The sequence below is a fragment of the Oryx dammah genome, unplaced genomic scaffold (assembly GCF_014754425.2).
Source record: "Oryx dammah isolate SB20612 unplaced genomic scaffold, SCBI_Odam_1.1 HiC_scaffold_7, whole genome shotgun sequence".
NCBI classification, from domain to species: Eukaryota; Metazoa; Chordata; class Mammalia; order Artiodactyla; family Bovidae; genus Oryx; species Oryx dammah.
The window spans coordinates 36,865,097-36,880,083 of record NW_024070191.1 but is presented as its reverse complement, the minus strand read 5'-3'; the positions used below and the strand labels follow the sequence as shown (position 1 = coordinate 36,880,083).

At 51.5% G+C, this 14,987-nt stretch overlaps 1 protein-coding gene across 4 annotated transcripts in view; it reads right to left on the bottom strand.

Annotated features, from left to right (window-relative positions):
* Positions 1-8,334: 8,334 nt before the first annotated feature.
* The window catches only part of CSGALNACT1 (chondroitin sulfate N-acetylgalactosaminyltransferase 1), a 339,385-nt gene continuing 332,732 nt past the window's right edge, over positions 8,335-14,987 (bottom strand). For all 4 annotated transcript variants that reach the window (XM_040243275.1, XM_040243276.1, XM_040243274.1 and 1 more), the window contains 2 exons: positions 12,288-12,369; positions 8,335-10,226 (listed from right to left, as the gene is read on the bottom strand). In XM_040243275.1, the coding sequence (XP_040099209.1) occupies positions 9,937-10,226; positions 12,288-12,369 (372 nt within the window). In that variant the 3' untranslated portion in view covers positions 8,335-9,936. The remainder of the gene's footprint in view (positions 10,227-12,287; positions 12,370-14,987) is intronic.

Genomic DNA, 14,987 nt, shown 5'->3' with positions numbered 1-14,987 from the left:
AAGGCTTCCTGGTCTGGGAGCCTCCCCATGCCCTGCAACCACCCACCTTGGAGGGACCGTGCCAAATACCGCTCCCTGACGCGTCACTCAGCCCTCCCCCGGGAGATCCTGGGTCTCCTGCCACCCCAGACCCTCCACTGCCGCTCTCCCTGCCCCTTCCCCTGCCAGCCTTGGCACCCTCAGCAAACTGCCAGCAGGCCGAGGAGGGTGCACCAGAGAGTCTCTGCCCATCAGCGTCGCCAGGAGGCCAAGCGACATGAAGTAAGTGTCAGTAGGCGCAAACCTCACCAAGAAGAGGAAAACACAGGGACAGAAGAATCCAGAGAAAGGAGAGAAAGTGAAACCAAGGCCCCAAGCAGGTCACTCAGGGGCATTTGTACCCCCAACTGCCCTTCTGAGCTAATGCGTTGGAATTTAGCATCCTGTTAGTACACAGTCGTGGCTGCTGTGGCATCAGGTCTGTTTTTAGATTAAAAATTATTTTTGTCTATTTTTTTGGCAATTGCGGCCTCTGCAGACAGCTTCCTTCATGCACACGCATCCTAACACAGGTTACGGCCTCACACACACGCACCTGGGTCCTGCACCTGGTACACAGAGGACACGCAGTGATGTACAGTGGGCGCTCAGAGGCGTCTCCAAGGGGCCTCTCTGCTTTCATTTTGTCAAGAACGTGGTAGCTGTTTTCCTTCCAGACTGCACTGCACAAGGCTTTTGTTTCAGAACCTAGTTCAGTCCAGTTCAGTCACTCAGTCGTGTCCGATTCTTTGCGACCCCGTGGACCGCAGCATGCCAGGAACCTAAGTTTTCCACAATTGTATCTTTAAACACTTACGTTTGAGTTGCGTGTCCCCACCCTGAGGAGGAGCTGGGCATCCCACTTTAGATGTCCATCCCTTGCTTCCACGGTTATAATCTCCTCCTCACTGTTTGCCCCTCTCTAGCCCCTTCCTTGCATTTTAGGAGAACTGCCCACTCTTTCCTTTCCACTCACAGACTACCTGCTCTGCAGTGTGAATTCTGCTTGTGGGCAGCCTTTAGCATGGATGTTAGTACTTCCGTTTCCACTCCACTGCTCTGCCTCTTCACTCCCGTTCAGGGAGCTTTAGATGCCCTGCCGCTGCCCCAGACTGAAAGCCACCAGGAAGCCTCAATGGTAAAGCTGCCCTCTTGTTTGTGGGTAGTGAAAACACATTACTTGGTAATGAGGCAGCCTGATACAGCAGAAAGCCCAGCAGGTCTGGGTTTGGATCCTGGCTACTACTTTAACCAGCAGTGTGGAATCTTCAGCTTCATGCCTGAAACAGGAGTTTCTAAAGTCACAATGGGGGTTCTGAGGCTTAGGAAAGAAATGTGTAAAGTGCATGGACCGTGTATAATGTGTGAAGTCCTCCACAACTGGCAGTCATCCGGTGGGTCCTGCATCCAGAATCCACCTCCCCCTTTATCAGCTCAGCTCAATTAGCGGGCTGTGTACCCTAACGGCCCATTTGCTAGTTTCTGGGATGAATTGAGGGGGAAAGAGAATCTTGAGGAGGATCTGATGAGGAATCACAGAATGTACCAGCCAGTTGACTTGCAGAGAAATGGCTTGATTAGTTTGGGTTTGAAAGAGAATTCTCTGCTGCCTCACTTTTGACATCCCCCAAGTGAGCAATCACCCAGCCTTTACCCCAAAGCTGGCTCTTGACAAGCGGATTCAGCTGTAATATAGTTTGAAATCAGGGAGTGTATGCCTCCAGCTTTGTTCCTCGGTTTCAAGATTGCTTTGGCTATTTGGTGTTTTTTTTGTTTGGATTGTTGGTTCTATCTTTTGAAAAATACTAGTGGGATTTTTATAGGGATTGCACTGACTCTGTAGATTGCCTTGGGTAATATGGACATTTTAGCAACATTAATTCTTCAATCCATGGACACAGACTGTATTTACATTTATTTATGTCTTCTTCAATGTCTTTCATTAATGTCTTATAGTTTCCAATATACAGGTATTTCACGTCCTTGGTTAAATTTATTCCTAGGTGTTTTACTCTTTTTGATACAATTGTAAATAGGATTGTTTTCTTAATTTCTCTGATAGTTTCTTAATTTCTCTTAAGATAGTTATTAGTGTATAAAACACAACTGACTTCTGTATGTTGACTTTGCACCCTGTGACTTTACTAAATTCGTTTATTCTAACAGTTATTTTGGTGGAATATCTAGGGTTTATATATAGTACTATATCATCTGAAAATGGCAGTTTTGCTTTTTCCTTTCCAATTTGGGTTCCTTTTCTTTCTTTTCTTTGCCTTATTGTTTCAAGACTTCCAATACTATGCTGTATAAAAGTGGCAAAAGTAGGCATCATTGTCTTTTTCCTGATCTCAGAGAAAATGCTTTCAGCTTTTCATCACTGAGTATGATATTAGCTGTGGGTTTATTATCTATGGCCTTTATTATATTGAGGTATGCTGCTGCTAAGTCGCTTCAGTCGTGTCTGACTCTGTGCGACCCCATAGACGGCAGCCCACCAGGCTCCCCCGTCCCTGGGATTCTCCAGGCAAGAACACTGGAATGGGTTGCCATTTCCTTCTCCAGTGCATGAAAGTGAAAAGTGAAAGTGAAGTCGCTCAGTCGTATCCGACTCTTAGCGACCCCATGGACTGCAGCCCTCCAGGCTCCTCCATCCATGGGATTTTCCAGGCAAGAGTACGGTATAGTCCCTCTATATCCACTTTGCCAATAGTTTTTATCATAAATGGGATCTTGAATTTTGTCAGATTTTTTTTTATAGCTATTGAGTTGACTATATGATTTTTATCCTTCTTTTTGTTAATATGGTGTATCACTTTGAATGATTTGCAGATATTGAAGCATCCTTGCATCCCGGAATAAGTTCCATTTGGTCACAGTGTATCATCTTTTTAATGTAATGTTGAATTTGATTTACTAATATTTTGTTGAGGATTTTTGCATCTAATGTTCAGCAGGCACACTGGCCTGTGTGTGTGTTCAGTTGCTTCAGTCGTGTCTGACTCTTTGTGACTCTACAGACTGTAGCCCACCAGACTCCTCTGTCCATGGGATTCTCCAGGCAAGAATACTGGAGTGGGTTGCCATGCCCTCCTTCAGGGCATCTTCCCGACCCAGGGATTGAATATGTCTCCTGCTCTGCAGGCAGACTCTTTATCACTGGGGAAACCATATTGACCTGTAACATTTTTGTGTGGCACTTTTGTCTCGTGTTGGTATCAGGGTAATGCTGACCTTGTAAAATGTGTTCGGAAGAGCTCCCCCTTCTGTTTTTTCAGAGTTCAAAAAGGATTGGTATTAATTCTTCTTTGGATATTTGGTAGAATTCACCAGTCAATCCATTTGGGTTTTTTTTGTTGAGAGGTTTTGATTACTGACTCATCTGTTTGTTAATCATCCTGTTCAAATGTTCTGCTTCATCATGAATCAGTTTTGGTAGGTTATAGGTTTCTAGGAATTTATTTATTTCTTCTAGATTGCCCAGTTTGTTGGCACATAATTATTCATAGTAGTCCCTTGTGATCCTCTGTATTTTAACCTATCAGTTGTAATTTCTCCTCTTGATTTTATCTGAGTCCTCTCTTCTTCCTGGAGAGACTAGCAACTGGTTTGTCTATCTTGTTGATTTTTCCATAAGCCAGCTCTTAATGTGATTGACCTTTTCTATTGCCTTTTTTTTTCTTTTGGTCTCTATTTCATTTATTTCCATTCTGATCTTTGTTATTTCTTTCCTTCTACTAACCTTAAACTTCATCCTTCTTTTTCTAGTTCCTTGAGGTGTAAAGTGTGGTTGCTATTTTGAGGCTTTTCTTGTTTCTTGAGGTGGGCATTTATTGCTATTTATTTCTTTGAACCGCCTTTACTGCATCCCGTAAATTTTAGTATATTACACCTCTGCTTTTGTCTCAAAGTATTTCTTAAATCTCTCTTGATTTCTTCTTTGGCCCAGCAGTTGTTCAGTAGTATGCTGCTTAATCGCCACGTTTGTGATTTTTCAGTTCTCTTCATTTAATTAATTTCTAGCTTCATACTTTTGTCATCAGAAAAGATCCTTGATATGATTTCTACCCTCATAAATTTATCAAGAAACAGGTTTAGTGGGGTTTGCCTTTAATTTCCATTTATTTTTCTCATTCTTTTCAAATGACATTAGCCATCCCAGCTGGAGAGGTGAGGTCAGCTGTCGAAGATCCATAAACCCTGGAGCTGGAGGTGGTTTAGGCAGGGGGTCAGTCGCGAAGTTAGAGGCTGTGGGATTCATGACGGAGGCAGGGAGGTGCTGGCCGTGCTGTACTCGGCTGGCTTCAAGCCAACGTGTCTGACCCTCAGGTAGGTGAGGAGTGAGCCCAGTTCATCCAGCGTCCCCGCCCCAACTCAGGTTCTGCCTGAGGCAGGACACGGCACAGCCAACCTCCAGCTAAAAAGGCACCCGGCGCGTCTTAGGCAGAGGTCATGAAGGTGGCCCGGCCCTCTCTGAACCTCTGGGTGACGACAGAGGCTGAGACAGCCCGAGGCATCACAGCATCATGTCATCTCCCCAGCCCCTCCCCTCGGAAGAGTGGCAAGGCAGCCGCAGCTGGGGCACAGGGCTGGCTACTCCAGAGGGCGTGTGCAGAGGATCAGTAATGCCGAGATGTTTGAAGGCACCTCAGCTGACTGAGAGAAAATTTTCTGTGTTGAAAAAACCAGTGCCCAAATCCCCCAACCAACTGGCACAGGCCTGAGCTTTTGGCAGCAATAGCGAGGCACCAAGTCCTGCCAGGAGAAACAGCTTTGAATTCAAGTATAAAGCTAATCAAAATAAGGACCACACATATGACGCATCCTGCCAGCTATTTAATGAGTGTTGGGAGTAAAACACACCCACTCTTTTAAGAACTGCCCAAGGGTTTCCCAGGGGGCGCTAGTGGTAAAGAATCCGCCTGCCAATGCAGAGACAGACCTGGGTTCGATTCCTGCATCAGGAAGATCCCCTGAAGGAGGAGATGGCAACCCACCCAGGTATTCTTGCCTGGAGAATCCCAGGGACACAGGAGCCTGGCCGGCTATAGTCCATGGGGTCACAGAGAATCGGACACGACTGAAGCAACTTAGCACGCAAGGGCACTCTCTCCGATCGGCCATCCTCAGAAACAATGTCAAATCTTTTCCAAAAAGCAAGAATTCCACTCCCCTCCCCTCCAACTCAAGGCCAGCTTTAACACCTTGGGGGCCTACTGGACGACCAGTTTCCGAGGCCTCCAACCCATCTAGTGATGGCCCAGAGCTGGAGGGGGCAGTGGCCACCTGCTCAGTGTCCCTGGGCCACCAGAGACCAGTCTCCATCCACTGCCAGGGGAATCCTCAGGTGGGGCTGGAGGCCAGGAGCTGGTCCTGGGAGGAAACATGAGGCCACTCTCTGGCAGGGCCTCTGAGTCAGCTCTCGGCCAATTCTGAACCTCGGTTTTCTGTACCTGGAAAACGGAAGTAATGAAACGAGCTGCTTTAGACAGTTGTCCTTTAGACAGGTGCCCAGCTATGCTTCAAAAACATCTATGCCTCTGCCGAGGGGGTCACCAATTCCAAATTACTGAGCACAGAATTTTAGGAAGAAACTATTCGTTGTATTTTACACTCCTAGTAACCCATCTTCGGATAGACTGAAATGGTTTTCAGAATGACAAAAATAAAGGACACTGCACGCATGATGGTTTCAGGACGTCCCCTGTGAGACCCACTGTCTACTTACACCCAAGAGGGCGGGGTGTGCTGGGAAGAACAGCAGACAAAGTTGCGAATATGGAGCTGGTATCGGACATGAAAGCCTGCTACATGTGCGAGTGTGAAAGTTGCTCAGTCGTGTCCCACACTTTTCAACCTCAAGGACTGTAGCCCGTCAGGCTCCTCTGTCCATGGGATTCTCCAAGCAAGAATACTGGAGTGCCATGTCATGACGTGTCCTAATTCCCCAGACAGTCCTATGATATAAATGTGATTTCATCCATGACCCTGAATGAGGAAACTGGGGTGGAGACTGTCAGCTTTAAGATCATACGGGCTGGAAGTCAAAGGCCTGAATTTGAATCCAGGTGCGTGGCTGGGAAAGCCTGCATACTAATTGCCATGCTGAACTGAAACAGCAAGTATGACGCATCCTACCTAAGCAGCTTGCACAAAAGCAGCTCCCATGGAGACCAGCAGAGGACCATCCCTGGCTGCCAACGTGTCTTTAGCTTACGAGAAGAGGGAGGGGGTGTGTTAGTGATGGTTCTCACAAGGATGGTTCACACATGGCTGATGCACAGGACCCCGTGTTTTACCAGGGACCCTGCTCCAGCAAGGGGACCAAGGTCAGTTCCTGAAAAATTTACAGAGTCAGGACGGGGGAGGGGGCAAGGAGGCAGCGTTGGAAGGGACCCCAGACGAGCCCAAGCCTCAGCGCTTCCCTGGCACCATTCTTCCTCCTTAGAAGCCACTGGTCATCACTGCCAGCCTCTGCTGTCTAAGGCTGAGTGATGAGTCCCTGACCATCGTGCTCCAGTGGGGGCATCAGCAACCCTGCTTTTATAAATAAGCGTCTTGGGCAGGGAGCTGAGGAAGGTCCTGCTACAGACTGAATGTGCCCACGAGATTCCCAGGTTGAAGCCCTGATGAGATGGTATTTGGAGGTGGAGCCTTTGGGAGGTGCTAGGTCATGAGGGTGGAGCCTCCCAACGGGATCAGTGTCCTTTTAAGAACAGGAAGGGAAGCCAGCCCTCTGTCTGCCCTCGAACACATGAAGACACATGGAAAGTCCTCACCAGACACCTGGTCTGCTGGTGCTTTGACCGTGAACTTTTCAGCCTCCAGAACCTTGAGACATCAATGTTGGGTGACGAAGCCACCCTGCCTGTGGTGTGGCTACAGCCCCAGCTAAGACAGACCCCTCCTGCACGTGCTTAATGAGGCTTCTTGCCTCTTGAGAAAACCCTTTACCTAATAAGCTTTAAAAAGAAAATGAGAGTCGCTCTGTCATGTCTGACTCTTTTGTGACCCCATGGACTACAGAGTCCATGGAATTCTCCAGGCCAGAATACTGGAGTGGGGAGCCTTTCCCTTCTCCAGGGGATCTTCCCAACCCAGGCATCGAACCCAGGTCTCCCACGTTGTAGGTGGATTTTTTACCAGCTGAGCCACAAGGGAAGCTTTAAAAAGAGGGATATATATGTATATATGTATGTATTTATATATACAGTTTGAGTTTGCCATCTCTTCTCTTAGAGCTTGGCTGGTGGCTCAGACAGTAAAGAATCTGCCAGCAATGTGAGACCCATGGAGAATCCCATGGACAGAGGAGCCTGGCAGGCTACAGTCCATGGGGTTGCAGAGTTTGACACAACTGAGCAACTAACACGCTTCATCCACCCTCAGTGTCTTTCAAAATCCAATTCTCAACGTCTGCCTCAGGCACCTGTGTGGTGCCATTCACATCTGCCCAAATGGCTGGTCACCCATGGACTTTGGCCTGGAGGCCCCGCTGGGGGATACTCAGGTCACAGGCAGACACACACGCTCCCGCTGCCAGCCTGAAGAGCAGCCTCTGGACCTGGAGGAAGACAGGCTGGCGGGGGCAGGGTCGGCCCCACCAAGCCCGAGACCCACTGGGGAGACAGACCCGGGCCTGAGTCTCCTCCAGGAGCACTGTGTGTGTGGAAATAAGAGGGCCCTCGGAAACCACTCCTCAACTTCTAATCAAAAATGACGACAGGGCTTCCCGGTGGCTCAGCGGTAAAGAATCTGCCTGCCAATGCAGGAGACACATCTCCTGATCTGGGCAGATCCCACGTGCCACGGGGCAACTAAGCCGAAGCGCCACAACGACTGCGCCTGCGCTCCAGAGCCCACTACTGGAGCCCAAGCACCCGAGAGCCCGTGCTCTGCGACGAGACGCCAGCAGGAGGCGAAGCCGTGCGCTGCAGCTAGAGAGGAGACCACGCAGACCACAGCTAGAGAAGCCCGAGCAGCGGCCAAGACCCAGCAGAGCCAAGACTAAACAGAGGAAAACATTAAAAAGAACAAGCAGATTGTATTAACTGCCAGGTTGTCCACCAAGGTTCTCCCCTCCTGCTAGATCAGTGCCCCCAAGGGGTCACCTGGAGGTGACATGAGAATGTTTAGGGGTCCCCGGGGTGAGAGGTGCTCCAGTCATCGTGGGAGGAGGGGTCAGAGACGCTGGGTACACAGGGCATCCCGGGTCAGGGAATGATCTCCCCTGAAATGCCGCAGAGCCAAGGGGAGCTGGTCGACACTCAGGAAACCCATCTCTAGAAACTAAAGACCTGGTGTTCTGACTTCAAGAAGAAATCGTACCCACAAATCACATTTTATTAGCTGTCCAATGCCGCCTTCCATTCATGTCCTGGGTTTTATGAACTACCAGTACAAATCAGTACAATGCATTTTTTTTTTTTTTAACCCACCAACAGCTTGACTGTTCTTGGAACTTTTAAACAATGAGTTGATTGTGGACAAACAGAAGGCAAAGCACCTGAGAGATAATTAGCTCCTGTATCTGGTGCTGGCTAATAAGTAAATAATTTTCACATAAACATAGAAACCACTAAATGTTAACTGCGTTTATTTTTTTTAATAGTTGTAAAATGTAATAAAATGAGATTTTCAGAAGCATCTTGGTGACTGAGTAGAACAGCGTAATTTAAAAAACAATTAAGTCACTTCCACTTGGCTGGGTTGGAGGAGCCCACCTCACAATCGTCCGTCCCACTGGACGCTGGTGGGTGGAGTGACCTTTCACTAAAGACGTTTTCTTGTGTTTCTTCTCGTGGAAGCCAGAAGCCAGGAAGAGCACCCTGCTTAGAAAAGAGAGCGTTTGGTTCATACAGCCTGCTTTGGTTTATTTCAACAGGTAAGAAAGTGGTCCCAGTTCCCCTGAGGAGAAAATGTGTTTCCTGACTTTTATCACCAGTCTGAATGAGTTTCCTTCTCTGTTAAGGTAAAAAGTAACATTTTCCATTCCCTCCAGTGTTCAGTTGCTCCACTTCTGAAATACTCTTCAGATAAATTATCCATGTGCCTGTGTGGTCAGCAGCCCCAAGCCACGCCTTCCCCTTGATGACCGTCTGCCGGCCAGTCCCCACAGGGTCAGCGTCTGCCACATCCTTGGCTGTGGGTCACAATCTGATGCTCTGAACTGAAGCAAGGCAGCGAAAAGTATCTTCTTAGAAAATACCAAAATGTAGCTAACTTGTGCTCTCTTCATAAGGCTTGCAAATGGGTAATTAAATAAGCAGAATATAACTCAAGCCAAAAAAAAAAAAAAGTGCATTTTAAAATAAAGTTAACAGAGATGGTTAAAACTACAACCAAAAAGATGAGCAGATTACTTCTGGTTAACGTTGGGGGAGATGATACAATAGCTACGAGTTTCTTTGTTTTCTCACTTTTAGTCCATTTGGTTTTGCTTACTATATCCACGAAGATCACCATGAGTGTATCTCTGAATTTCACACCGTCTCCCAGACCCCAGAGAAGGGCTGATCACCCCTCAGACCGGGAGGCATGATGCTGGCCTTCCATCCTAATGAACTTTTTACAAAGCTTCCTTTCCTTCATGAATATTTCAATAAGCGCAGAACAACAGCACTCACTTTGCTGTAAACACAATCACAACCTCCACGCCATCAGTCTCACAAAGAGGCGGTCTCTGTTGGTTGCCACGGTTTGGTGCTTTTGGGCTGCTTCTGCAGGCCAAGTGTGGGGGGCATTTGATGCCTGTTGCATCAGCTACACAGGCAGAGAGAAACCCCCCTTGTCCGTTTTACTAACCAGTCGAATGCTTTCCTTGCCCTTTTGGGGCAATATTTTTCCTTGCTGCAACTGCAAAAAGGAAAAAAAATATAATAATAAAGCGTCTCCGCACCACTGGTTCCCTGCAGGGGACGTTCATGACTTCTTGCTGCCCGTCTTGTGTCTCTGTCTGCGGAGGTGGGCCTCGATCTCGTGCCTGAACACCAGCATCCCCAGCTGCCCGTGGGACGCCTCGTTCATGGCCTTGGACTGCATGCACATCCGGTACTGCTCGGGCGCCAGCTCGTCCTCGCAGCGTTTCTCGTGCCACAGGTGGAAGAGGCCCCGCGCGGGCGCGCGCACCACCACCAGATTGCTGTGCAGGTACTTGCGGTAAAGGTGCACGTCCTCGCCGCCCCAGCCTCTGATGTCCAGGTCGAAGCCACCTGCGGGGCAGAAGACACGGCTGAACGCGCGCCGGGGGGCCCGGCTCGGTCCCGCCCCGCACCAGCGCCCTGAGCAGAAGCAGCTTGGGGAGGTCTCCCCGCCCCGACCCCCGGAGTCCGGGTGGTGCGCGTCTGCCGGAGTCAGAGAGCACAGGAACCCCCCTGGACCAGCACGAGCTCCTGGAGACGGCGAGACCGCACCCCTCCTCTCCCGAATCCCGGAAGCCTGGGCAGCCGCAGCTGGGCTGTCGTCATAGCAACGCGGGGGTCAGCGATGCCCGCAGCGCCCCCCACGTCCCAACCCAAAGCTCTGAACGGAAATTCGTGGGACTCTGTTCGAACATGGCCCCCTCCTGCCCCTGCAGAGGAGAGACCAGGGAGGGCCTGGAGGTGTGAAAACTTCATGTCCTACAAAAGCGCCCTCCCTCCTGCGGACTGGAGTCCCCAAAGCTGTGAGTGGCCCCCACAAGCCGGTGAGAGAAGTCACTTCAAAAGGACTGGCCTCACAGTTCTGAAGTTTTACTTCGGACATCTTACTTCACATCACAGTGGCCCCTTCACACCTTTGTGAATGGTGACATCACCCTATTAACTTAAAGCCACCACATCCCAGACAGAACCAGGAAGCAGTGGCCACTTGCTTGCCACTGTTCCTTGCTTCCCGAGAGTTCTTGGCCTCCGATAAGAAACAGTCAATCAACGCTCAGTGGCTTTGTCATTTACCCGGATCCCCTGAAGCCCCCAGGCCACGCTGCTCTGATGGAGCCAGAACTGGGGAGGGGGTGGCTCGACACACCCCTGCCTGTGAGCAGGGCTGCTGGGCAGTTGAGGAAACACGCAGGATTCTGGGTCGGAGCCCGAATTCAAGTCTTGGTTGTCACACCAGCGCCCACTGGGCCTCTCTTAAGTCCAAATTCGATAAACGTACATCATGGCAGAATCACTTTTCCTTGCCATACAGAGCAAGGAAAAAAGAGTTTCTCAAAGTGGAAATTTCCTTCAGAAAAGTTTTAAAATAAGTCATTTTTGAAAATTAGATTTACACATAATAATTTAGGCCATTTATAGAGAAATCGAAGAACACCTGTGGTGACCTGCTGGGAATCTGAGCACACTCGTCAGAGGCCCTTGACTTGTGTGTTCCACTGTTTCTTACAGGACTTAACGTCAAGGCATTAGGTGTTTTTTTTTTCTTTTTTTCTATTTTCTGTCTGTGCCACACGGCACGCAGGATCTTAGTTCCCTGACCAGGGATCGAACCTGTGCCCCCTGCAGTGGAAGCTTAGCGTCTTAAACACTAGACCTCCAGAAAGTCCCTTGGGCTTTTATTTAGTTAGGTGATTTTTTTGAGGTCCTATAGTCCCTGCTGTCTACCAAACTTCCTGGAACTCCTCAGATCGACTCACTGACCTTACAAGGAGAAGCCCAAGGCCTTGGGCGGGAGGGGAGGCGGTGAAGAGAGAGCAAGACTGGTGACCCCCAGGAGACGTAAAGGTAGGGGTCTCCATGTGAGGACGGGCCGCTGGGGACCACCCGAGGCCCTGGGCCCAAGGTCACAGCTCTGGCCTGTTCACTCATCCTCTGGTTGTGTACAATCCACATCACTCCCTCTAGAGACTGGAGAGTGGGTGCTGCCCCAGGGAGTGACGTGCTGTCTCCCAGGGGACAGGAGCCCCCCAGGGCTCTCTAGCTGTGAGGCCCCTCTGCCTCTCTGAGACTTGGCCTCCGATCCCCTCTGGGCTCTAGATGTGTGTGCGTGCAGTGTGTAGGCTTCGGTGTACATATGTGTGCCTGTGTGCTTGTGTGCCTGTTGACAGTGACTGCACACTGGGGACCTGAAGTGATGTCCAGGATTTTCACAGGCTCAGCACAGAGAAACTGGGACCCTCCCAGCCCTTCTGTCCGGGGGATCCCCTCCCCGTGGAGGACACTCTGTGCAGAGGGCGCAGGGCCAAGCCCTGGGCGACTTGGTTTGGAGCCACGTTTATGCAGCGACCTCCGGGGAAGCAGCCTTCTTAGGGACCCGCACAGTCTCCATCGGGGAACGGGCTCTGGGCTCACCTATGTTGATGAAGTCGGACCGGTACTGGCACGTCATCCCGAACCCGAAATCTCTCCAGAATCCAGTCTCCTTCTTTATGACCTGCAGAGAGAGCACCATCACTGGACGGAGGCAGATGGAGTGGACACAGAAGGGGGCCGCTGACACAGCCACCCCCTGGTGGGGGTGTGGACGACAGGGCACAGCAACCCCCCCCCCCGTCCTCAACAGGCCCAGTGACTCCTGGCACCTCTAGCTGGGGTGTTTCTAGATGTAGGCTTGCACACACACACACACACACACACACACACACACACACACACACACTCAGAAACCAGTGGGGAGGGCCGATTTGGGGCAGCACCATGGAAAAGCCGTTTGTGTGTCCAGCCCGACACCGGGCTGGGGATGTTTGAAAGGAGGAGAGAGAAGGACCTGGAACTCAGCCATCCTGGCCCAGGGCACGAACAGGACCCCCTCAGGAGATGAAAAGAAAGCCCAAGTCAGCAGTGCTGGCCCAGGACAAGGACGCAGTGAGGCCAGGTCCTGGGGACACACTCTGTCCACTCATCCACAGACTGCTTTAGTACCATCTGCTCCCCCAGTCTGAGTAGTTGTGGCGGGGGGGGGTCTCCTCTGGGTGAGGATGCTGCTGTAAAAAGCCAGGCCAGGCCCTGTGCATGTCTCACTTCAAAAGTCCATTTCTAACATACTTGCTGGAGCAGCAAGACATCAAAGGTGGTTTTTTTTTGTTATTTACATATGTGTGGCTGCAGTAAGCCTGGAAACAGATTTGTGACCGTACTGGTTATTTTTCTAGATTCATTCTGGAAGCTCACATAGGTGCTGGGAGGAAAGGAGGCCCCCCAGCAGGGCCTCCTCCCGCCTGCGGTCTCCACCTGGGATGCCAGGCCTGGGTCCCTGCTAACTGGAAACGGCACGTTCTGACCCATGAGCCTGTCGGCCAGCATGTCTGCCTCAGGCAGGCCCCCCGGTCCCTCTGTTTCCTCTTCTTTAATTAGCAGGTTGAGCCAAGTCACCCTGAGGGCTCGTCCAGCCCAGCACCCAAACACTCACTCCCTACTGTGCCCACATTCCTGAGGGCTCACTCTATTCATGGGTGTGAGCGTCCTTGCTTCAGTCATGTCGAACTCTTTGTGACCCCATGGACTGTAGCCCACCAGGCTCCTCTGTCCACAGGATTCTCCAGAAGAATACTGGAGTGGGTTTCGATGCCCTCCTCCAGGGGATCCTCCAAGCCCAGGGTCAAACACACTTGTCCTGGGACTCCTGCATTGCAGGCAGATTCTGTACTGTTGAACCACCTGGGAAGCTTCACTCTATCCACTCAGGCTAGACTACACTCAACAAATGGCTTGCAGAAGCGGTGATGGACCTAACATTCCCTTTACTCTGCAGCCGAAGAAACCACCTTATTCCACTGCAATCTACACACAGAGGTCACTGGCACTTGCCTGGCATGAACCAGACCAAGGAGAAGAAGGGCCAGGAGGGGGCCTGTGTCCTCCCAGCTCGACTCCAGAACAAAGGCCTGCTGCAGGATAAGCCCCCAGCAACAATAATAATTTATTAGTATCAGCTGAAGAGGCTTCACAGGGCAGGAATGCCTAGGAAACTCTCCACTGCGTCCCTTTTTAGAAATGGCTTCTGCTCCATCCCAGTGGTGGCAGGGATGCTGTTTCTCCCGCAGCTGATGGCTCCTGTCCTTTCTGGCGGTGGGGACTAGGCCTGGGTAAAAATGCAGTGGAGAGCCACGCCAGCACCCCAACTTCAAACGTGTGCCGGAGGTCTCCCTGGAATTTGAGAGAAAGCCCCAAACGGGAAAAACAAGGGCCAGCGCTGGGGAAGAAAGAGGGATTACGGAGGGGGCCGGCCGGGACCCGCTGAGTGGACGCAGAGCCCGGCAAGCTGTGGCCCTCGCCTGGGGACAGTGCGACAGAGGGAGGTGAGCTGAGGGCGGGGAGTGAGCTACACAAACACTTCTCAACGCAGGCTCTGAAGCCCGCAGGCCACGGAAAGCCGGTCTGGGAAGAGCGAGTGGACATTCAGCCCTTCGTGGGGACGGACCTGGTGGTGCCCTCAGCAGGTACCGTCGGGGGCCAGACGGGCACGCTGGCCGAGGCCACGCCCTTCAGCTGGAGCCCGAGGGGCCTCGAGTGTGCGTCAGACCACAGCCCGGCCCCAGCCACGCCCTGCAGTGGGTTAGCTCCCTCCGCCCCGCGGCGATCAGAGTAAAACCTGTGGGGAGCCTCCGGGGCCCACAGAGGCCCCGGGTGATCTGCTCCTGCCTGCACCACCCGTCTCGGGTCCCTGTGAACGTGCCAGGCTCACAGGCCTCCAAAGGCTGGACACCTGCTGTACACCACCCGGCCAGGGTCGCCCACCACGGGGACTCCGCTGAGAGCGGTCACCCTGACCCCCCGCCAGTGTCAGCTCCCACCTCGCGTCCCGCCCGCCGGTTTACGTTTTCCCTGAAACACCACGGCTCCCGGAAGCGCTCCTGCTGACGGGCTGTTACTATCTGCCGTGCGCACCCACCCACCACCACTGGTGAACACAGGCTGCTTCACAGCTAGACCTGCAGCCCCCGGACCACCTTGCACAGGCGCCGGCCCTCAGTCACTCCTCTGCCGGAGAAGGAGAGCGCCCGGCCGCCGGAGCCAGACGCAGCTCGGGTAGGAAACGCTTAGCCGCAAGGA